The sequence below is a fragment of the Taudactylus pleione genome, unplaced genomic scaffold (genome assembly GCF_031769625.1).
Source record: "Taudactylus pleione unplaced genomic scaffold, aTauple2 ptg000295l, whole genome shotgun sequence".
In the NCBI taxonomy this organism is placed as follows: Eukaryota; Metazoa; Chordata; class Amphibia; order Anura; family Myobatrachidae; genus Taudactylus; species Taudactylus pleione.
This window is the reverse complement of record NW_028284697.1, coordinates 410,425-434,074: the sequence shown is the minus strand read 5'-3', so window position 1 is coordinate 434,074 and position 23,650 is coordinate 410,425. Positions and strand designations below refer to the sequence as shown.

At 48.6% G+C, this 23,650-nt stretch overlaps 1 protein-coding gene across 14 annotated transcripts in view; it reads right to left on the bottom strand.

The window, feature by feature from the left end:
• The window catches only part of STK33 (serine/threonine kinase 33), a 111,396-nt gene that overhangs the window by 6,214 nt on the left and 81,532 nt on the right, over positions 1–23,650 (bottom strand). For all 14 annotated transcript variants that reach the window (XM_088482781.1, XM_088482782.1, XM_088482785.1 and 11 more), the window contains 7 exons: positions 23,476–23,580; positions 21,300–21,438; positions 15,622–15,710; positions 9,093–9,180; positions 6,667–6,742; positions 2,986–3,098; positions 1,834–1,919 (listed from right to left, as the gene is read on the bottom strand). In XM_088482781.1, the coding sequence (XP_088338907.1) occupies positions 1,834–1,919; positions 2,986–3,098; positions 6,667–6,742; positions 9,093–9,180; positions 15,622–15,710; positions 21,300–21,438; positions 23,476–23,580 (696 nt within the window). The remainder of the gene's footprint in view (positions 1–1,833; positions 1,920–2,985; positions 3,099–6,666; positions 6,743–9,092; positions 9,181–15,621; positions 15,711–21,299; positions 21,439–23,475; positions 23,581–23,650) is intronic.

Genomic DNA, 23,650 nt, shown 5'->3' with positions numbered 1-23,650 from the left:
GTGCGTCTGCGTAATACATCTGCCCATATGTAATGAGCTGGAGCACCCTCGTGCGTCTGCGTAATACATCTGCCCATATGTAATAAGCTGGAGCACCCTCGTGCACCACAGTAATACATCTGCCCATATGTAATAAGCTGGAGCACCCTCGTGCACCACAGTAATACATCTGCCCATATGTAATGAGCTGGGGCACCCTCGTGCGTCTGCGTAATCCATCTGCCCATATGTAATGGCCTGGGGCACCCTCGTGCACCACAGTAATACATCTGCCCATATGTAATGAGCTGGGGCACCCTCGTGCACCACAGTAATACATCTGCCCATATGTAATGAGCTGGGGCACCCTCGTGCGTCTGCGTAACACATCTGCCCATATGTAATGAGCTGGGGCACCCTCGTGCACCACAGTAATACATCTGCCCATATGTAATGAGCTGGGGCACCCTCGTGCGTCTGCGTAACACATCTGCCCATATGTAATGAGCTGGAGCACCCTCGTGCACCACAGTAATACATCTGCCCATATGTAATGAGCTGGGGCACCCTCGTGCGTCTGCGTAATACATCTGCCCATATGTAATGAGCTGGGGCACCCTCGTGCGTCCGCGTAATACATCTGCCCATATGTAATGAGCTGGGGCACCCTCGTGCGTCTGCGCAATACATCTGCCCATATGTAATGAGCTGGGGCACCCTTGTGCGTCTGCGTAACACATCTGCCCATATGTAATGAGCTGGGGCACCCTCGTGCACCACTGTAATACATCTGCCCATATGTAATGAGCTGGGGCACCCTCGTGCACCACAGTAATACATCTGCCCATATGTAATGAGCTGGAGCACCCTCGTGCGTCTGCGTAATACATCTGCCCATATGTAATGAGCTGGGGCACCCTCATGCGTCTGCGTAACACATCTGCCCATATGTAATGAGCTGGGGCACCCTCGTGCACCACAGTAATACATCTGCCCATATGTAATGAGCTGGGGCACCTTCCGTATGTAATTCATGTAGAGGGGCTTCTGTCGCCCACCCCAGTGAGACAGGCTAACGGAAGAGTGGAACTCTAGCAGTAGTTTTAGGCGATTTATGCTGTGTAACGTGGGACATTCTTGTCCTCATGGGAAATTAAATATAGCGAGTTAAGGAACAGAGCCCTGAGACTCGACACAATGTGAGAAGAATATGGTGCGGTAACAGACAGAGGACTTCTGCTGCTGGTAATTCCCAGTCTAACCGCTCTCGTCCTCTTCTAGGGAATGAGAAGGGCACAGATTTGTCCTCCTACCAGCCCCACAGCCGGAGGGACGAGAAAGGAGTAGACACCCTGCACTTACCCTTCATTAATTCAACGTGCACATATTTCACCTACAATACTGGCCGGTGTGGGGTCATTTGTCTTTGACATTACTAATTAGAGCGACTGCTTGTATTACACGTAATATGAGGAGCAGAGAACGTCCCTAATTGCACCCTTATCGTCCCCTTTATGTCATTTTAATATGAAATCTTATGTCTGCATTTCTCCAAGGATAAGGCCAAAGGGACGTTCTGCCTCCACTAAACTCCTCCCACACTCGGGGCAGGTTTATGCTCCTCCCCAAGCGCCATTCCTTTCTATATCCCAAGAAGCATATGTCCCAAAACTATCACAGGCAATGTTAAGAAATGCTCCACCTTATACTGTATATGCCCCCACTCTGGGATCAACCATCGATAAAACAGAGCGGGCACAGTTCTCGCCTCTGGCCTAGAATTAGGACAGGCAACTTTGCTTAAACACCAGGAAAAACGGTGTGCGCATGTAATGCAATTAGCGGGATACATACTGTGATCCAGGGATCATCAAGCAGCTCGTTAGCAGTAATCCGGTCAGCGGGATCCACTCTCAGAAGTTTCTGCAGAACGTCTTTGGCTATAGAAACAAATATATATATATATTTTAATATGAGAAATTACAAACAGAAAACTACAGGGCTGATTTGTGGTTTGGACACAAACTCTCCATAATTGCAGCCACATTGCGCGCTGGTACGGTACCAGCATGCACGCTGTATATAATGTGCGCTCCTAGGCGGTCAGACCACCCCTATCAGTATTACTGGTTTGATATCAGACATCATCATCGCGGACGCCAGGCTCATCAGACATTTTCATGCGCAGCTCTGCACAGCCCGAAATTCCGGACACCCTCGCTAGACTCGGACGACGTCCACTTCCCATGATCACCCAGTTACACCCCTTCGCCCACCAGAGGAGGATGAGAGTGAGCTGCATAGGACGCTGCCTTGCCCGTAATGGCGTAGACTGGTCTCCCGAGACAGCGCAGTGCGAAAACACGCTAGATACATTCGCAAAACCGCCTCGCATTGAAAAACCGACTTTTCCTGCATTGCAAATTAAAAAATGTAAAAATAAAGAAAAGTTCTGTAGCGTACAGGAGTTTTATACATATATTTATGACCGAGTTCCTGCTTCACATCAGATCACCTTTGATTTTTTCCGGTTTTGTAACAATGGCTTCCTTTTCCCTTTCATAGGACAACTCCAGAGGGGAGCAAGGGAACAGCCGGTAATGGAAATGATGGTTTCCAATAAATAGCAGCATACAACTGTTCCTCAACGAGCGCAAATGCATTAAAAGTTCTGTAAGCGTGAAGCGAGGACTGAACACACCAAGCCCATGCCATTTCCCCCACTATGATACTGTCTAATAAAATGAACAGCGCTGTTCCCCATTGTAAGGACGCAGGACTAATGTAATCAATCAATATCAAACCTTTTTCTAAGTCAGCTTCCTTGTAAGCAGAACAATGCCGTGTCGTGCCGCGGTGTTTCGGCTGGTAAAAGGCCTTTTATTTTGCTGTCCCTGGAGCGCAGTCCGGTGCTGGGACTCTAACCACTATTAAAAGCCCTTTTCAGCGACACACATGCTGGTTCTGCCCGTAAACAAGAGCTTGTCAGCCTGTGCAGGCACTTACCAGCGTCGCTAACTGTGTCCCAAACGGAGTCTGAAAACGTTAACTTCCCTTTCTTTATGTGCTGGAAAAGTTTCTCTTCAGAGGTCCCCATAAAAGGCGGATTTCCGGATAGCCTTAAGACAAACAGATACAGTATGACTTACGGGTGGGCGTGTTAGATGTGCCACGATTCTTATTGGAGAAAATCACTATATAAATATAATTATTATGAAATTGTTATTATCTTCTGGGGTGGTATAGCTAGATGTCCACATGACCTCTCTGCGCTGACCGTTACAGTTTAAGGTCACACCATCAACGCACTGCGCCAACTTTATACACTTTGGGGTGAGATGTACCGAGTCACCTGAAGAGTAAAAAAGTAGACAAGTGAACAAGCAACCAATCAGCTTTTACCTATCATTTTATAGAATATACCTGAGAAATGATAGCTGGAAGCTGATTAGCTGCTATGATTAGTTGCTATGGGCAATGCTTCCACACTTTAGGAGGTTTGAAACATCTCCCTCTTTGTACCTTGTACCTCGACGGCTCGGTCACTAGTTCCCAGTGAAATGAATAATGTTTCAGCTGAATTAATTGCTGCCACCGTCGTGTTGGTGACATGTACACTAGAAACGATTGCTCTCCGTCTCTCTTGCAGACCTATTGTGCGCTTCCAATTACAGGAGTAATTGCTAATCAGTATTCATTACTTTGCCGCAGTCCTCCATTGCATGTGGCAGTATATATTTCTCTTTTACGTAATTTGCAATCACCCTTACATTAAACAAAAGGACATCGATGATAAACTAGAACATGCTAATGTAATATACAGACAGACTAAATCCGGGTAATCAAAGCTATAGGATCCACATGTTGTTACACAAGTATATTTATTCAAGGATTTTCTAATGCTTAAAACTCTGCACAGCCCGGCTCAAAAATATACTGTATTCCCCTATGTCCCCTTTCTCCGCCTCCCCCTGTGGTTGTAAAGTGCAAAAAATAAAAAAGCGTGATACAGATGTGTCGGTAGCGCAGAGCGACTTTTTACCTACAAATGCGTCTTATTAGCACAGCGATGCCAATAGCTAGCACAAGCTTCTGCTGATTAAAATGATATGCGGCATGCCTATATTCTGTGAGCGACTGCGGGTGTCTCTGCATGCTAAACGCTACGTTACACTGTCAGTGGCTGTAACACTGTAATGTAGCATTTCGCCTACAGATACACCCGCAGTTACACAGAGAACATAGACATGCTGCATATCATTTTAATCAGCAGAAGCTGCTTGTCCTAAATATTCACATCACTGTGCGAATAAGACGTATTTGAAGGTAAAAAGTAGCACGTAAAGACGCTCGGTGCTACAGAGTCACATGGAGTTCCCGCGCTATTTGTAGTGCGACTTGTAGCGCACGCAGGACACATCTGTAGATGTTAGGGGATGTGGAGTACAGGGTGGACGTGGAGATACATCAACATGTAATTTGGGGAATAAGGGGATGGAGGGGGTAAAACGGTCCAGGGACCAAGGAGGCTGCAGCAGATTCCCAATGGGGCAGACAGGAATAAACCAGGTTTATGAATTTATAAAACCTTGTTGCCCTTAGCAGCAAAGGAATTAAAAGATAACATGTTGCAACAACATCATAAGATCATAAGTCGACATCTACACGGCCCAAAGGCGCACGGAAGTCGGTTTACGTGTCCACAAGACGTAACAGTTCCGTACTCAGTAACCGTCTATTTACTGAGAGAGTTCTCCACCGATGGAAGGATCGGTATGTGTGCACCAGCGGTATCCATCCTTGTGCGTATGCCTCAACCAGCGCATGCGCAGACGCCGGATTCTTTCATTGGCGCACGCTGAAATCCGCAAGATCCTTCCGCATTTCCGTTTGCCCCGAGCTCAGATTCAGGCCCCTCATCCGCAAACACTGAGTGCCAGTGACTTATAGATCTTAACCCAGGGCTCGACAAATTTTTGTAAAATCTAGGAGCCAGACCATCGTCCATTACCAAAATATATGAAAGCTTGTATAGACCACCACACATGCCCTTTCAGTGCCCCTCAACCTAGTAGTAAGCCCCCTGCAATAGTGCCCCCAGTAGTAAGCCCCCTGTAATAGTACCCACAGTAGTAAGCCCCCTGTAATAGTGCCCACAGTAGTAAGCCCCGTAATAGTGCCCCTGTAGTAAGCCCCATGTAATAGTGCCCCCAGTAGTAAGTCCCCTTTAATAGTGCCCCCATTGAGCACCTACTCGACGGGTAACCAATTCCCCCCCGCCCCCCGCCCCCCGCCCCCCCCCAGGCAAACCCACCCCTTCGCAGCCACACTGTGCAGTTATTCTTCCCCCCCACATTGACACATTACTGGGGGGGGGGCACAATGATCCCAGAGTGAGTTAACACATTACGGGGGGGGGGGCACAATACCCTGCACGGCCGCAATCCAGGGCCATACATAGAGGCTCTTACCAGAGTGCAGAGCAGTTTATTACACTGTAACTTGTGATAATAATTACATCACCGCTAAAGCAATCCCGGAGCCCACCCTTCTATCACAAGCTCCTACCGGAGCTCTGTGCAGCCAGCCAGACGGGAGAGGGAGCAGGTGTCAATCAGCGCACGTATGATATGGCCGCCCACGAACCTCCGCTGGGGAACTGTTTCCTGGGATCATCCCTCCCTCAAATCTGGTCGCCAGGCAGCAAAATCTAGTCGCCATGGCGACCCGGCCCCCGGGATTTGTCGAGCCCTGTCTTAACCAATCAACGTTCTACAATATTTGTACATCGTTGTCAGAGAACACGTCTCGCCGGGAAGGGATTACAAATGGCAGCCTTGCAGAGGAAGCGGACGATCTGTAGGGGGCCCGAAACTTCTCTGATTAACTTTATTGACTAATAAATGTTCTAAAAAAACAAATGTCATTTTCCAGCAGGCTATTATTCCAGCGTGGAGTGTAACCCAATTCCACAACTGTCACTGAGCACTCCATTACATAATGATACTCATCAAAATGCAAATTCCTTTTATTGGTTTTGCAGACATATAAAGATATTATAGGCGGAATAATGAAAATTACAATTAGTTACTTGAAAGAACAGAGAAATGTGTCGAGATTTATTTATTGTTTCCACTTTATGATCCGGGTGCTTAGAAAAAAAAAAATAGAATAAAAGAAATCTCTGTCTTCAATGACGTACTCAGGCGATTAATCTTATCGGGGGGGGGGGGATTTTAATTGAAACTGCAGCTCTGGAAATAATGATAGGACACAATGCTTTCAAATTAAACTATACGATGCACATATTATTCTTAGCTGCAGAAGTCTAATTTCACAATGCAAATATAAACGCCAACAGGCTTCTTCTGAAATGTATTACGATCCCGTACGCAGTATAATGACTCTGGCGTCTCGGTAGCGGCTGCCAATCTGCGCAACCACATAGGGTTGCTCAGAAGTCCGATTATCGACTGATCTGCCGGCCAAACTGGGCCTTTGTACGCGGTCGCTTGGATTTGCGAAGCCGCTGGCGGGCAAATCTCGGCGGCTGCAACATTTGCGCATTTTCCGGCAGCCGCTGCGTACAAATTTCTCTGAATCAGGCCCTTTGTGCCCGGAATATCGGCTCCACCCACAAGATGGCTGACTCCGCGCCAGTACCATAGAGGACGACCAGTTACTTACAGCATGTACATAATTACGCCGATGCTCCAGATATCGCACTGCTGACTGTAATCGTGGTTGTTGATCACTTCGGGAGCTGCCAGTAAAAAAGGACAAACGCTAATATTAATAATACACAGAACACTTATAAATGCTTAAACACACCGTGCAGCCAATGTGCTGATGGGGCGTAATTTATTCCCAGATGACAGACAAAGGCAGCAGATGTTTGAATGAATTATGTACAGACTTCTGCAGTTCACGGTTTCCCCCCATAGAAGTGATGACTGGCTAAATATCGAGATGATAGGTGACTTTTTAATTGTTCTGAGTGACTGTGCAGCCAGATGGGGCTCGGTACAAAAGGTATTTTAAAGATCACTTTTTACATCTTTGATGTGCCGGCTGCTGGTGCTGCATCAGACTGGATTGATCTCGGGCCCAGGCGTACTTAGATTTATTCATATACACTGCTGGAATTTGCTGGCGTAACCGGACGCCCTATTAAAGAAAGAACCTAAAGAATCAGACCGGCTCAAATGAAACTTCTGAGTACAAAGCTCGAAACAAACAGACAGAGCTCCTTGTGATGTCAAGCATTTAGACTCAACACCCTTTGACCCTCCCTCCCCCCCCTCATACATCTACACACTGCAATTCTGATGTCCAGCCTGGATGTTGTAGATCTACTGGTAAGTATCCTATTGCTCCCCTCTCTCCCCCCCCAACCCTCCTGTGGGTGTGCCTAACCTTAACCTCCCCCTGGGGGTGCCTGACCCCTAGCCTAACCCCCCTCATACATCTACACCCTGGAATTCTGATGTCCAACCTGGATGTTGTAGATATACTGGTAAGTATCCTAATGCTCCCCTCTCCCCCCCTCCTAACCCTCCCTTAGGGGTGCCTAACCCTAACCTCCCCCCAGGGGTGCCTAAACCTAACCCTCCCTCCCTGCTCCCTAAACGTAACCCTCCTGGGGGGTGCCTAATCCTAACCTCCCCCTGGGGGTGCCTGACCCTCCCCCCACAGCGCGGCTAACAGGATCAGACAGCCGGCTTACCTACGTTCAGTATGCCGTCCGATGGAATTTCGGCATGGGGCTGATGATGGGCGTCAGTGTTTAGACACCTATCATTAGTCCCATGCTGGGATGTCACAGTCGGGAAGCCGGCGGTCGGCATTACGACTGCCGGCTTCCAAACCACATGCCCTTTATATGTCATTAGGAAGCAGAGAAAAAACAAATGGTCAGGTAAGGAGCGCCATCATGGTCTAGTGCACACACTGTGCCACGTACTGTAAGATCTGGGCATCCTGAGCCGAGCGCAGAGATAGATTAGAGGTTCTGCTCATGCAAGGGGCACCACTGGAGGAAACCGGGGTAATAAAAGGCTTGTAACAGAATACTGTACAAAGAACAAATATATATATATAATGTATTTCATAGCAACCAGCCAATAACAGCTTAGATCTGGTCAATGATGCTTTAACAACGGGGGCAGCCACAAAGGGTGCCCCAACACATAGGGGGACCACACTCATAGCTACATCATCAGTGTGGAGGGTGCAATGGAATAATGTGAATTGGGGGATCTATGTGACACAGGGCCTGATTCAGAGCCGGTCGCTCCGACAGAGCTCTCGCTCTGAATCAGGACCGTCCTTGTTTTTCAGAGCGGCCTCCTGGCCGCTCGCATAGCTGTGGGTAACCACCCACAGCTATAGCGAGCGGCCAGGAAGATGGTCGCGATGGTCAAGTCCATCACGACCATCGGGCTTGCAACGAGACCCTTGTGGTAGGGTCTACTTGCTGCAAGCCCTGGAGTGCTTTCGGCTCTACCTGAGCCGAAAGCACTCCCACTGATATCACTTGTGATGTCAGTGGGGCCGGCCCCAGACGGTAGGCGTTCCCATGGGAGCGCCTCCGTCTGGAGAGCCATGCCCCTGGCATGCCCACCAAAGGGGGCGTGCCGTCACTCAACATCTACAGCACGCCCCCTTTGGTACAAGACCCGGAGCGACGGTTTGCCCGTCGCTATCCGGGTCGTGCGCATGCGCACTGGGCCACCATCGACCCGCTTGCGAGCGCATAGCGCTCGCGAGTGTGTCTGAATCAGGCCCACAATGTGAACTGGAGGGCATTACAGTGTGGGTTCAACAGATTTGTGGTGCAGGGAGTATTTACACATTATACTTTGTAATACCAAAGCCAGTATATCATTTTAACAGTTTCATTAGTAGAGGTTCCCACAAGTGAGTTGTCCTGGGACTCCCACAAGCTTTAATCTGGCATTGGATCTAGTGCAAGTTTTGAAGCCATCTGGATATTCTGGGTAACATCAGATTTATGCGACGTGTAACCCTTTATTACATCAGCCTTAATAAATTTATGTATGTAAAGTAAAATGGTAATAAGCCAACCTGACTAGTTCCACGTCTGTGCTTACCCATGTATATAGGGGTCCCGCAGGTAGATTGCAACATGTTTTCACTGCCAACTCCCCCTTTCTGCACGGCCAAACCAAAATCTGTTACCTACCGGGAGAGGAAAAACTGGCATGGTTACTCCAGACACAAAATTCATGTAGTGTCCACATACATCTATCCCCCATGCACTACTAGCCACGCTACACATAACGCGGGAGCACCGTGTGACTCGGTAGTGCCGAACGTCTTTTTGTGCGACTTTTTACCTTCAAATGCATCTTATTCGTACAGTGATGTGAATAGATAGCACAAGCGACCTCTGCTGATTAAAATGATATGATATCATTTTAATCAGCAGAAGCTGCTTGTGCTACCTATTCACATCGCTGTGTGAATAAGACGCATTTGTAGGTAAAAAGTCAAACAAAAATTAGAGTTATGGTAGACTTACCTAGATAACTCCTTTTCTTCTAGGTGCATAGGGTCCACAGGGATACCATAGGGAATATTATGGTTGCAGACCAGGCATCAAACAGTTAAAGCTTCAGCTCCCAGGATGCCTCGGGTCCTCCTCAACATATACCCCGCCCCTAGCCATTGGACTTCAGTTTAGTTAACAAGCCTCGAGGCAGGAGAAGGAAAGAGGAGAAGGAAGAGCAATCGTACACCAGAAACACTCTAATGAGGGAATCTGTGACCGAAAAAAAAATTACCCATGCAGCCAGGTGTGTCAGGGTGGGTGCCCTGTGGACCCTATGGACCTCGAAGAAAAGGAGTTATCTAGGTAAGTCTACCATAAGTCTAATTTTCATCAGGGTCCACAGAGATACCATGGGGATGTCCTAAAGCAGTTCTCCTAGGGTGGAGGACGCTCCTGAGCAGAAAAGGAGAACTTGTCACCCAAAGGAAGCATCTTGAGAGGCAAAAGTATCAAAGGCATAAAACCTAAGAAAGGTGTGGACAGAAGAGCACGACTAAATGCCCACGATGGCCCTACAGATCGAGTAAAATGTGCTGTCACCGTGCTTGGGACAGGGAGATCAGCCTGTGTGTACACCTGAGATATAGTCATACGTAACCATCGAGACAGGGTCTGCTTGTTGGCTGGCCATCCTCTTTTGTGAAAACCATATAGCACAAAAAGAGCATCTGAGTTCATGGATATACATAGGTACGGAGACCACGAACTACATCCAGGCAGGCTTCACCAACAGAAAGGTCTGGAGCCTGAAAAGCTGGAACTACAATTTCTTCTTTCACATGAAAATAGGACACTACCTTAGGAAGGTAACCCTCCCTTGTACGAAGAACAACTTTATCCTGGTGTAAAATCAAAATTGGGGCGCGACAAGAAAGCGCTGCCAAATCAGAGACTCTGCGAGCAGAAGAAATAGCTAGAAGTAAAAGTGTCTTCGCTGTCGACCATTTAAAATCGAGTCCAGAGGTTCAAATGGGGGAGCCTGTAGCCCCTTAAGAACCAACGACAAATCCCACAGTGTTCCCGGTGGAACAAAAAGGAGACTGAACTCGCAGAATTCCTTGGAAAACAATTCTAACATCTGGTAATGATGAAATCTTCCTCTGGAACCAGACTGACAGTACAGAAACCTGCAATCTCAAAGTAGCCAGGCGGAGACCACGGTCTAAACCTGGCTGAAGAAAAGCCAATATCCTGGAAATCCTAAACACCTTAGGATCATACTTTCTGACCAACAGCATGCCAAACTCTGTAATAGATGCGGACAGAGGCAGGCTTCCATGCCCTAAGCATTGTTTTAATTACAGAATTGGAAAAACCTTTTGCTCTTAGGCTGGAAGACTCAAGAGCCAGGCCCGTCAAAGCCAGACGAGGTAAGTCCGGATGCCGGCTGCGGCCCTGCGTTAGCAGATCCTGCCATAGAGGAAGAGGATATGGACTGTCTATTGACAGATTGTGTATGTCGGTGAACCAATGACGCCTGGGCCAAGCCAGAGCTACCAGTATTACTGTTCTGCCTTCCTGCTTGAATTTCCTGAGATCTCTTGGGAGGAGGGAGATAGGAGGGAAGAGATATGCCATCTTGAAATCCCATCTTACTGCCAGTGTGTTCACAAAAGTTGCTGATGGGTCTCTGGACCTGGACCCGTACCTGGGGACCTTGCGGTTGTGACATGACGCCATGATATCGCTCTCTGGCAGACCACATTTGTTTACCAGGAGTTGAAACACTCCCGGATGGAGATACCACTATCCGGCGTGTATGTCCTAGCGACTTAGAAAATCTGCTTCCTAATTGAGTACTCCCGGTAAGAATATTGCCGAGATGGCCGGAAGATGATGTTCTGCCTAAACCGGAACCCTTGTCACTTCTTTCATGGCTGCGTAACTTCTTGTGCCTCCCTGATGACTGAGATAGGCCACTGTAGTCGCACTGTCGGACTGGATCTGCACCGGCTTGCCCAGGATGAGTGCTTTGTATACTGCTCGCACAGTGTTCGCAAATATGCGCTATGGCATGTATTTTACCAACTAATGAGGACCGGGGGACTAACATTTTCAGAATGGGTGAGTCCCCGGGGACGTGCTCTGCTGCCGGCCACTCCTCGGCTCCTGGTAACATGATTGATATCTCCCCTGGCCCAGCTGCGGGAAGACATCAAAAAGGAGGTGGAGCCAGCCTTTACATGCCTGTAGATGCTGCAGCTCACTCAGCAGTCAGCGTGACTTGAGGGGACTGCCCCGGCGTGATGAAGACTGCGGGCTGCCTCCCCTCCCCGGCGTGATGTAGACTGCGGCCCACCCATCACGATGTGCAGAAGGCTGCGGGCCGCCTCCCATCCCCCGGCGTGATGTAGACTGCGGGCTGCCTGCCTCCCCTCCCCGGCATGGAAAAAACTGCGGGCCGCCTTCCCCGGCGTGATGAAGACTCGGGCTGCCTTTCCTGTCCTCCCTCAGCATTTACAAGACTGCGGCCCGCCCCCCTCTCCTCTGGTGTGAAGACCGTGGCCCAGGCCCCGACTTGAAGACGACACCCGGCACCCTAAAGCAGGTAGCACTGCGGGTGGGCTTGGTGTTGTCCGGGGCGGGGGTAGGGGGAGGAAGGAAGGGTAACAGATGTACCGCTGTCCGGCTAGAAGTGCATGCAGACGAGCGGCCCGCCCCCTCCCCCCTGCCTGCAGTCTGGGGACATTCATTCAGTGACAGTTTCAGTCAATAGCCAGCCGGGCGCCTGCTGTGAATGTGGAAGTAGAGTACAGCAGTGCGCCTGGCCCCAGCTATCCCGGCTTTCTGCCTCTAATCCCTGCCTCCCCTCCACCCGGTGATAAGCAGCCCCAGTCCCAGCTTACTCCTCGTCCCCAGCTCCTCTCCACCTCATCCTGTCTGCAGCTCCTCTCCTCCTCTAATACCCAGTGGCACCCAGCCCCTTCTCTAGTCCTTGTCTACCCCCCTCCAGCTTCTGTCTGCAGCTCCTCTCCTCCTCTAATACCCAGTGGCACCCAGCCCCTTATATTGTCCCTGCCTACCCCCCTCCACCTCCTGTCTGCAGCTCCTCTCCTCCTCTAATACCCAGTGGCACCTAGCCCCTTCTCTAGTCCCTGTCTACCCCCCTCCAGCTTCTGTCTGCAGCTCCTCTCCTCCTCTAATACCCAGTGGCACCCAGCCCCTTATATTGTCCCTGCCTACCCCCCTCCACCTCCTGTCTGCAGCTCCTCTCCTCCTCTAATACCCAGTGGCACCCAGCCCCTTCTCTAGTCCCTGTCTACCCCCCTCCAGCTCCTGTCTGCAGCTCCTCTCCTCCTCTAATACCCAGTGGCACTCAGCCCCTTCTCTAGTCCCTGTCTACCCCCCTCCAGCTCCTGTCTGCAGCTCCTCTCCTCCTCTAATACCCAGTGGCACCCAGCCCCTTATATTGTCCCTGCCTACCCCCCTCCACCTCCTGTCTGCAGCTCCTCTCCTCCTCTAATACCCAGTGGCACCCAGCCCCTTCTCTAGTCCCTGTCTACCCCCCTCCAGCTCCTGTCTGCAGCTCCTCTCCTCCTCTAATACCCAGTGGCACTCAGCCCCTTCTCTAGTCCCTGTCTACCCCCCTCCAGCTCCTGTCTGCAGCTCCTCTCCTCCTCTAATACCCAGTGGCACCCAGCCCCTTATATTGTCCCTGCCTACCCCCCTCCACCTCCTGTCTGCAGCTCCTCTCCTCCTCTAATACCCAGTGGCACCCAGCCCCTTCTCTAGTCCCTGTCTACCCCCCTCCAGCTCCTGTCTGCAGCTCCTCTCCTCCTCTAATACCCAGTGGCACTCAGCCCCTTCTCTAGTCCCTGTCTACCCCCCTCCAGCTCCTGTCTGCAGCTCCTCTCCTCCTCTAATACCCAGTGGTACCCAGCCCCTTCTCTAGTCCCTGTCTACCCCCCTCCAGCTTCTGTCTGCAGGTCCTCTCCCCCTCCAATACCCAGTGGCACCCAGCCCCTTCTCTTGTCCCTGTCTACCCCTCCACCTAGTCTGCAGCTCCTCTCTCCCTCTAATACACAGTGGCACCCAGCCCCTTCTGTAGTCCCTGTCTACCCCCCCCCCCCCCACCTCCTGGCTGCAGCTCCTCTCCCCTCTAATACACGGTGACACCCAGTAACCCTGACATAATCAGTTACTAGCCACTTTGGCATAGATCGGGATTAGAAACGGAAAGGTATATTTCCCCTTCTGTATCTGTACCTGGAAGTGACTTGGGTGAGGGCGGAAGTGCGGTTCCCTGCCCACACAGTTAACTAAAAAAGAAACCTGTCCCCTCGCATCCTTGCCACAAAATTGTATTCCCCCTCTATGCCCACTTGGATGGTAGGGAATGACATTGGACTGTCGCTGATGACGTCAGGGTACAGAAACTGAAGGGGATCTAGCTGTAACCGAATAGAAGCCTGTGGCGAGCGAAGTGAGCACGAAAGGGTACAAGTCTCTACTATCGGTGGCCAGATACTCCAGCTGAGACAAAGTATCATCACTGTGAGGTCCTGGAACTGCATTTCTGCCCTCACTCCACATCACGTCCAGTTCCTTAGGATGAAGGGGAAATAAAATTAACCCTTACTCCTGTCCCTGCCTACCCCTCTACCTCCAATGCCTGGTGGCACCCAGAACCTTCTCCTTTCCCTGCCTACTCCTCCTGTCCCTAGCTACCCTCTTCTTTCTCCTGTACGTGGCTCCCCGCCACATCCCAGCCCCTTCTTCTATTCGTGCCTACTCCTCCTGTCCCTAGGTACCCTCTTCTTTCTCCTGTACGTGGCTCCCCGCCACATCCCAGCCCCTTCTTCTGTCCCTGCCTACTACTCCTGTCCCCAGTTCCCCTCACCTATAATCTGACTCCCTGAATCTTCCTGTTCCCGGCTCCCCACCTCCTACTCCTGTTCCCGGTTTTTAAAAAAATTATTCAGGAACTACAGTTTTTGCATCATTTTATGTATCACTGCGATGTAAGAACAGTCTAATGCAGAAGATTTCATAGAACTCTCCTGCACAAGGCTACTACCGCAGCAGACCGCAGTCCCCATTATTGTCAATGGGTACTGCAGTCTGACCTCTGTGTACAAAACTGATGCTATTGGGGCCTTCTAGGGGTATGTGAGAAAGTGTGGTGGCATGTTTGGAGATCTGAGGGGCATATGGGGAGCTCTTAAGCATAAATTATGATGGGACCCAGAAATGGTCAGGTAGGACCCCATTTTTTTTAAAGTGCCGGGTCCCTGGGACCCACGTATCTTGCCGCTCAGCGCGATCACTGTTGCAGTTCCAGAATTTTTTTTTGCCAGATGACTTTCCTGATTTGTCCATTTTCCCTGAAAGGTGCGATGACCTGTCACTGCTCCCCATCCGCGAAGACTGGCGTCTTGTGGTCAGAAGCACCCAATTTGGAATCCAGAATGGACGCCCTTTGTTCAAATGATCCTTTCACAGCCGCCACAGGAGGGAGTGACGAACCTCTGGAGTAAGAAGGATCCTCTGGGACTTTATGCGATGATACTGTCCGTTTCACTTGGAGAGAATCAATCTTTACAGAGGCCTGGAATGGAACTGAGCATACCCAACCCCGTCGAAGGTGGATACCATTGATCCCAGGACTTGCATTGCTAACAGAATGGATACCCATCCCTGTTCACAAGGACACACAGGGAGGGAAACCATACACAGGGACATACTGGGAGGGATGTTATACACAGGGACATACTGGGAGGGATGTTATACACAGGGACATACTGGGAGGGATGTTATACACAGGGACACACGGAGGGATGTTATACACAGGGACACATCGGGAGGGATGTTATACACAGGGACATACTGGGAGGGATATTATACACAGGAACACATCGGGAGGGATGTTATACACAGGGACACATCGGGAGGGATGTTATACACAGGGACATACTGGGAGGGATGTTATACACAGGGACACATCAGGAGGGACGCTGTATACAAGAACACACCGGGAGGGACGCTGTACACAGGGCACATAGGGAGTCTGAGAATTTAGTTATTGAAGGTGATGAGAAGCAGATTATACAACGTATACCGTGTCTCACCTTAATGTTCAGCATCATTTCCTGGCCGTCTGCTTGGTCATTACTCCTCACTAATATGTTCTCTAGTTTCAGATCCCTGTGCACGATATCTGCAATAACATGGGAATAAAGTGATGCAGCTTATGTGATCTCTCACCCAGGAACAGTGTGCAGATAACAGAGGGACATTACAGCAGATTCATACATCTACCAAATCTGGGCTCCAAGGTCCTTATACAACAGCTCACACGGAAGTGTTCAAATATACACATTGTTTAGAGAAGCTCTAACACATAGCAGGGTATATGCAGGGAGAATTGGGAAACAGGTACATGTTCTAGAGTTTTTCCCTCTTGTATAATATTTTTTTATTCTGAATAATTCTGAAAATTGCCCATATTTACAAAATGTAACGTGTTTAAGGGTTCCTTTTTTTTTTCTCTTTACTAATAGATCTCCATTAAGTTTGTGAATTCCCAGAGGTGTGCGCCTGTCTCAGTGACTTTGGGGAGGAGAACAGAACCTTATTGCTCATTCATGTAAAGGTGCAGACATTTCTGTAAATGCGCCCCGTTTTGACAGTCAGCACATGGATCTGCGCGGCAAGATGGCGGCAGCAGCGATACAGGTGCAGAACTGTACATCTCTTGGCGGGGAAGAGCTGGACAGATGCGGCAATAATTGCAGGCCCGGCGACAGGGGGATACAAAGGGTAACCCCCGTCCCGGGCCTCGGGGTTTAGGATGGGCCCTGAGGATCAAAGCCGCAAAACTGGGCGCTAGAGTGACGCCGACCCGAGTAACCCTCTCGGTAACTCCTCCCCTGTGAGAGGCCCCTCCCCCAGCTACCCTTGTCATACTAATTGCTTTGCCTGATGACGCTGCGGCGCGATTACGCACAACGCTGCGCCGTCCTTCTGTCCTTGCCTCCGTGGTAGAGACTATTTCCACTTCAGATTCTGTACCTGGAAGTGACGTGGACTGAGGGCGGAAGTGTAGTTTCCTGCCCACACAGTCCACCAAAAAAAGAAAGTTAACCGCTCGCCACGCTTCAGGCATGGTGGCTTGCTACGCTCGCCACATGGTTATATTCCCCCTCTATGCCCACTTGGATGGTAGGGAATGACGTTGGACACTGGCTGATGACGTCATGGTCAATCTACGGAAGGGGATCAAGCTGCTTCCGTGCCTCCTTCCCTGCAGCATTGGAAGGATATACGCAACCAACCAAGGGGTTAGCCGCGGCCACCTAAGAGGAGGCAAGGGAAGTTGCAGCAGTGCAAGCCCAAGCAGCAAGCATAGCAGCAGTACCAACAGTGGGCCTGATTCAGAGCCGGATGCTCTGAACGAGCGCCCGCTCTGAATCAGGGCATTTTTTTTTTATTTTTTTTTTAGTGGCCTCTTGGACGCTCGCATAGCTGTGGGTTACCACCCACAGCTTATGCCAGCGTCCATGATGATGGTCGCGATGGTCAAGACCATCGCGACCATTGGGCTTGCGACGAGATCCTTGCGGTAGGGTCTCGTTGCCGCAAGCCCCGGAGTGCTTTTGGCTCTATCAGAGACAAAAGCACTCCCACTGACATCACTAGTGATGTCAGTGGGGTCGGCCCCAGACGCCACGCCCCCGGCACGCCCACCAATGGGGGCGTGCTGTCACTTACCATCAACAGCAAGCCCCCTTTGGTGCGAGACCCGGAGCGACGGCTTGCCCGTTGCTATCCGAGTCTCAAGCATGCGCATGACAGAGCAACCTCCGTAGTGCGCATGCGCACTTGCCCAACATCGACCCGCTTGCGAGCGGGTCAAGATAGAGAGATATATATATATAAATATATATATATATATATACATATACACATATATAGCAGAGAAGATAGGCAGCCCTCTGCATAAGTGTGTCTGACGATTTTGTTTTAATAACCTTCTTCAAGGGTAGAAGCGTCAGACACACTTATGCTGTGACAGTGTGGTGATTTTTTTTTTTTTTGTAAAAGCCCCTTGAGTGCCGCCCATCTTCTCTGCATTTGTTTATTACTTTTGGGAAGGCACCTGGGCATCTAAACTGCTCACTGTAGTGCCGCACTTTGTGCATTTATAATCAATATACATATATTAGCAGACTCAGAGGAGGGATATGTGCTGGCCGAGGGTAGTGGGACCGAGGGTGGGGAAGGGGGCCCCCCGGAGACAGTGTACCAGGCACCAGGCCCCAGGATTTCTGTTGCCGGCCCTGGTAACAAGATGTAATGTTAAATAATTAGGTGACATTAATAGCGTGCTCCTGCAATGTCTCAGAGGCACCAGCAGAGGGCGAGCTATAGGTGAAGATCTTTCACTGCAATTCTTCCCACTGCTCACTTCCCACCGTCGCCTCACTTTGACCTTAATGCATTGGATTTTTTTATAGTTTCTGAGTGTTGTCTTCTTTTTGCGATTGTGTGTGTGTGTGTGTATATATATATATATATATATATATATATATATATATATATATGCTTAGTATATGTGAGCCCTGTATATTGTAGGGTGCTATGTATGTGTATAGCATAATGCACAGTGATGTGTAGTGCAGTATTGTTCAATTTTGTGTGTAATGTGTGCAGCATAATATTGCCCTGTGCTGTGTATACTGTACAATGCTCAGTATATTTTTGTAAAGCTTCGTCATACCAATTGTAAATAAATACTGGGATTATCCAATATATTCAAGTTCAATGTTAATTACCCTGAGTGGTGGTAGACATGCCCCATAGCACAACACACCCCTCGATGGCATGCTGCAAGTGGCAGACTGGCCGTAGGCATCACCGGGAAGTTCCCTGGGAGCTGCTGTTGGCTGGGTGACTTTTTTTTTTTTTAAGATGTGGACTAGAGCGAGATGTGTATACTGTGTACTGTACATACACCAGCCTCTATATCCTCCTTTGGTGCAGCTAGTGGCAGGAACACTTCCATTGTTATTCTGACAGGTACCCCCTTCTCCCCTGTACTCTCTCCCACTGGTCCCTTAACCCCTGCAGCCTCTCCCCCTTCTCCCGTGCACTCTCTTCCACTGTCCCTTTCTCCCCTGCATTCTCTCCCACTGGCCCCGTAACCCCTGCAGTCTCTCCCACTGTCCCCGTTTTCTCATCTGTACCTGTGCCCCCTCCTCATTTGTGCCTATGCTCCCTACCAGCATGATTGCATCTGCCCCCTTACCGCATGGCTGCGATCAGATCTGGCATGGATGGACGGTTCATATTCAACAACACAAAATTGAACCTAAGGATTGCAGGTAAGCACAAATTTCTGTTACTACGGGGCATATTTATCACAATACGCATTTTTAATGCGGATGCGATAAATATTTTACACCAAAGGCTCAATGTGTAAATTAATATTTTCATTCAAACTTATTAAAATCCTCTTGTCTGGAGACAAGCTCTGATAAGAGCCTGCCCGGGTGAAGAGCTGGAAGCTATCTGGTTTGGTCTGTGCATATATCACCAGGGGCCAACGGAGAGGGATCCGGAGCACCCCTCTCCAGAAGAATTTGCTAATTGTAGCCCATAGGCTTCTATAGGGTAATGCCATCTGGACATGGCGTTAACCTAACGGGGCCAAGCTCGGGAGTGTTTCACAATGTACTAGTAAAAAACCGGGGCCACTTGCTTGTGTTTGCCCCCCAGGCTGAAAGTTGCCAGCCAGCCCCTGAGCAGAGCAGTGATGATATTAGTGATGTAGCTGTCACTAGTGTATAGAGCATGTGTGGAGGAAGGATTAGGTGTATGACACAGTAATGTATGACAATAGGGAGCAGAGCAGTGATGATATTAGTGATGTAGCTGTCACTAGTGTATAGAGCATGTGTGGAGGAAGGATTAGGTGTATGACACAGTAATGTATGACAATAGGGAGCAGAGCAGTGATGATATTAGTGATGTAGCTGTCACTAGTGTATAGAGCATGTGTGGAGGAAGGATTAGGTGTATGACACAGTAATGTATGACAGAAGGGAGCAGAGCAGTGATGATATTAGTGATGTAGCTGTCACTAGTGTATAGAGCATGTGTGGATGAAGGTTTAGGTGTATGACACAGTAATGTATGACAATAGGGAGCAGAGCAGTGATGATATTAGTGATGTAGCTGTCACTAGTGTATAGAGCATGTGTGGAGGAAGGATTAGGTGTATGACACAGTAATGTATGACAATAGGGAGCAGAGCAGTGATGATATTAGTGATGTAGATGTCACTAGTGTATAGAGCATGTGTGGAGGAAGGATTAGGTGTATGACACAGTAATGTATGACAAAAGGGAGCAGAGCAGTGATGATATTAGTGATACAGCTGTCACTAGTGTATAGAGCATGTGTGGAGGAAGGATTAGGTGTAGGACACAGTAATGTATGACAATAGGGAGCAGAGCAGTGATGATATTAGTGATGTAGATATCACTAGTGTATAGAGCATGTGTGGAGGAAGGATTAGGTGTAGGACACAGTAATGTATGACAATAGGGAGCAGAGCAGTGATGATATTAGTGATGTAGCTGTGACTAGTGTATAGAGCATGTGTGGAGGAAGGATTAGGTGTATGACACAGTAATGTATGACACAGTAATGTATGACACAGTAATGTATGACAAAAGGCAGCCGAGCGATGTCGATTTTAGTGAAGCGTCCATGAAAAAACGGACGTCTGAGCATTTTATTGATTTACGCTGCCTAAACCATTAAAGATCTATCACATCGGCTTTATTTTATACCATGTAGAGATTGATACATATTATCCGGTCTCTCCAGAAAATTTGATGTAAGTCCTGTTTACTCATACACAATGTCAGTTTTTCCCTCTTATTACCGTTCCTATTTAATTTATGTGAGAAACGGTTCTTTAATTTCAAATGCGTCCAATTCCCGGTAAAAGTCGGCTTTGGCATGATGGTAAGTAACGCACAGGGACAGACACGTAACGTGGCTGGAGGTGACCTGAGTGTAAACAATTTTTCTCATGGACAACTTTACGTGCGTCAAAAAAACAGGGATTTTTCGCCCACATTTTTTTTCTCCATATCCTATTATTTCGGACAAAATAATAGGATATTTCGGGCCGAAAACACATAGGATCCGGACCTATGTGTTTTCGCCTTTGCAGTGCTGAAAAAAAATTTCACTTTGTGGATTTTTTTCGGGACACATCAGGTTCCGAAAGAATAAACCCACAATAAGTGCCAGCGTCGGGCGGCACTTTGGGGCTATTTGAATAGCCCTGGGGGATCCATTAGCGCCTGAACAATGTTAGGGGCTAATTGGATACCGCCTAAAATCTTATCTTTATCGCGATAAATAAAAAATTGCTCCAGTGCGAAGCTGGCGTGGGTCGCTAGTCTTATTATAAATAAAACAGTTCATTTTCGCTCTCCGCCCGGCCCGCCCTCTCACTCACTCGTTCTTTTAGGTTTATATCGCTGATTTCCATAAGCCATGCCAGGCAGCGCCTCCATTCCTCCGGAAAACAGCGTTGTGGCGTCATCACATAGATGGCGTTTTTGGGGTTTTTTTACATCATTTTAGGTCTGATGTACGTATATTACTAACCCGGGGCGGATGGGGCCATCTGAGATGTCATGCTTACTTTCCATAAGAAATCTCTTAACCTGATACTTTTTATAAACGGTTTTTCCACGAACAATCATTGGTCGGCCGCGCAAAATACCTTTCTTGTGAAGATAGGCTATGGCGGAGGCCAGGCTGTGAATGGCGTGTCTCGTCTCACTCTCCGGCAATCGCGTCCTGCGTTCCAGAATATCCCGCAGCTCCCCACCCTCACACAGCTCCATCACCAGGTACATCCGCTGCAAAACAAAGGCCTCAGTTTGAGAGTGAGGAATAGATCACGTGACTTAATGCACCTGAAGTAAGATGTCAGTAAAACAATTAAGCAAGGGCCTCATGGATTACTGTGGATCACACAACTGCTTTTGGACCATAGTTAGATTTGGCAGAAGACTCGCAGCTCGTGCTAAAGATGAGAGTCTGTAATATCCTTTAATTTCTGCTAGTCCAGACTGAACAAGCCTTTGACTAAGCAGAGGCTGATTTACAATGCCATTGGGGCCTAGGCAACACAGTCTGGGGCATCCAACCTAATGGTTATCAATAAAGATCCCATAAAACTGGGTTAGATTCAGGCCCCTCAGGACACACCGGGCCCTGGGCAGAAGCCTAGTTTGCCTAATGGATGATTCGGCTTGGAGGGGGAAGAACTGAATTTTATATGCAGCAACTTTTTCAAAAAGACCTTTCAAAACCAAGCAGGAAGTTCACTGGGGTTTGCGATGGACGAGACCCTACCACAAGGGTCTCGTCGCAAGCCCGATGGTCGCGATAATCGCGATCATCGCCAGGCCGCCCGCACAAGCTGTGTGCGCACAGACTCTGGTGGTTATTGTCGCTTGCAGCCTATATTACATTGTCTGGGGAGAGTAGTCACACTGCTACTTTGTGTGTGTATTGATGACTAGTGATGTGCCGCTGTCTGGTGTTAGCAGACCACCACATAGAGACCACCCAAGTGGGAATCCTGGATGACCCTGCATGTCTCCAATATCAGTCTATTGAGGCTGATCTACATCATCCATTCATTAAACGCTTCTGGATTTGGGTAAGGAGATTAGTTTACCAGCTCGCTAGTAGCAACAGTATGCCCCTCTTACCCCTGAGTGAGCTATTTGGGGATCCTGCTACCAGGCATTAGGGTACCCCCAAAAGAAGCGCGTAAGAGCAATATGCAGATGTGGAACCAGAACTTTTCTCGCGCTTTTCAGTGGTTTCAAGATGAATTATATATTGCTTTTCGCATGGATGGGCTTGTGGCTTCAGTAGGATCAGTGCACTCCGAGACTCTATGGTAGATGGGAAACTTATCAACATAACTCACCAACCGTCTATCAGGGAACAAAGAAGAAACTGCTTTAGGTCTATTCTATGGTATGAAGCATGGGAGGCTTATCTGCTAGACCCCACAATCTTGTGGTCTTGTCTCCAGTCCTTTTGTGCCATATTCTGATCCTTGTACTGATAATGTTCATACGCCTATGTATATATTGTACCATACTTATTGATCCAATACCCGTCGTGTGTGTCTCATTTCTGTATTGCTTTATATCATCCAATTGGATATTGTCTTTCATTTTTCTCTGCATGGAAGGCTGTATTAGTGGATATTTTGTTATTTAGCTTCAATAAAAATGTTTTTGAAAAGTAAAAAGGCACATTTGAGCTTAGCATCAGTAGAATAAGGCGTCAGCTCTAAGGGTGAGCTATTGCCTCCTGTTAGAAGTCACTGCAGATGCAGTGTTATGACAGAGGCCGGCATCAGGAAAAAACACTTCCCCCATTATCACAAACTTCAGTGATAATAAGGTTCTGCTCATCGGTGGAGGAAGGTTCATTGGGAGAAATGGTGCAGAACAAAATGTGACACCGGCACATCATACATTTATTATCCTGGACAACCTCCGAACAGAGGACAAGAGCTGGCTATCGTGTTCTGTAATAATAGCTTAATGCGTCCAGCAGCTGCCCATCCTAAACACAGGTTACAACCAGCACTAATAAACTCTGGAGCTGCTCCAATTCTTCCAACAAACCAAAGCAACAAAATCAGGGAAGAGGTGGAAATCAGTAGGAGGTGGAAGCAGGTAGCAGGTGGAAGCTGGGCAAGATAGATGCTTTCATTGGTGAAAGTGGGTAACAGGTGGATGCAGGACCAGGTAGACGCATTAATGCGTGGAAGCAGAGACCTTGTGGAAGCAAGGCAAGGTAGATTATGTAATGGGTGGAAGTAAGGACGAGGTGGAAGTAGGGAGTAGCTGGGAACAGGACCTAACCTTGGGAGTCTCAAACACTTCCTCCAGGTGGATGATGTGATCATGATTTACAATTTTCAGTATGGAAACTTCCCGTTCCAGCAGTTTCACGGCAGAGCTTCCAGCCTTAAAGAGAAACAGAAACAAATAGTAAGTATAATCTACAAGGAATCTCATTGGAATATCAGAATCTTCT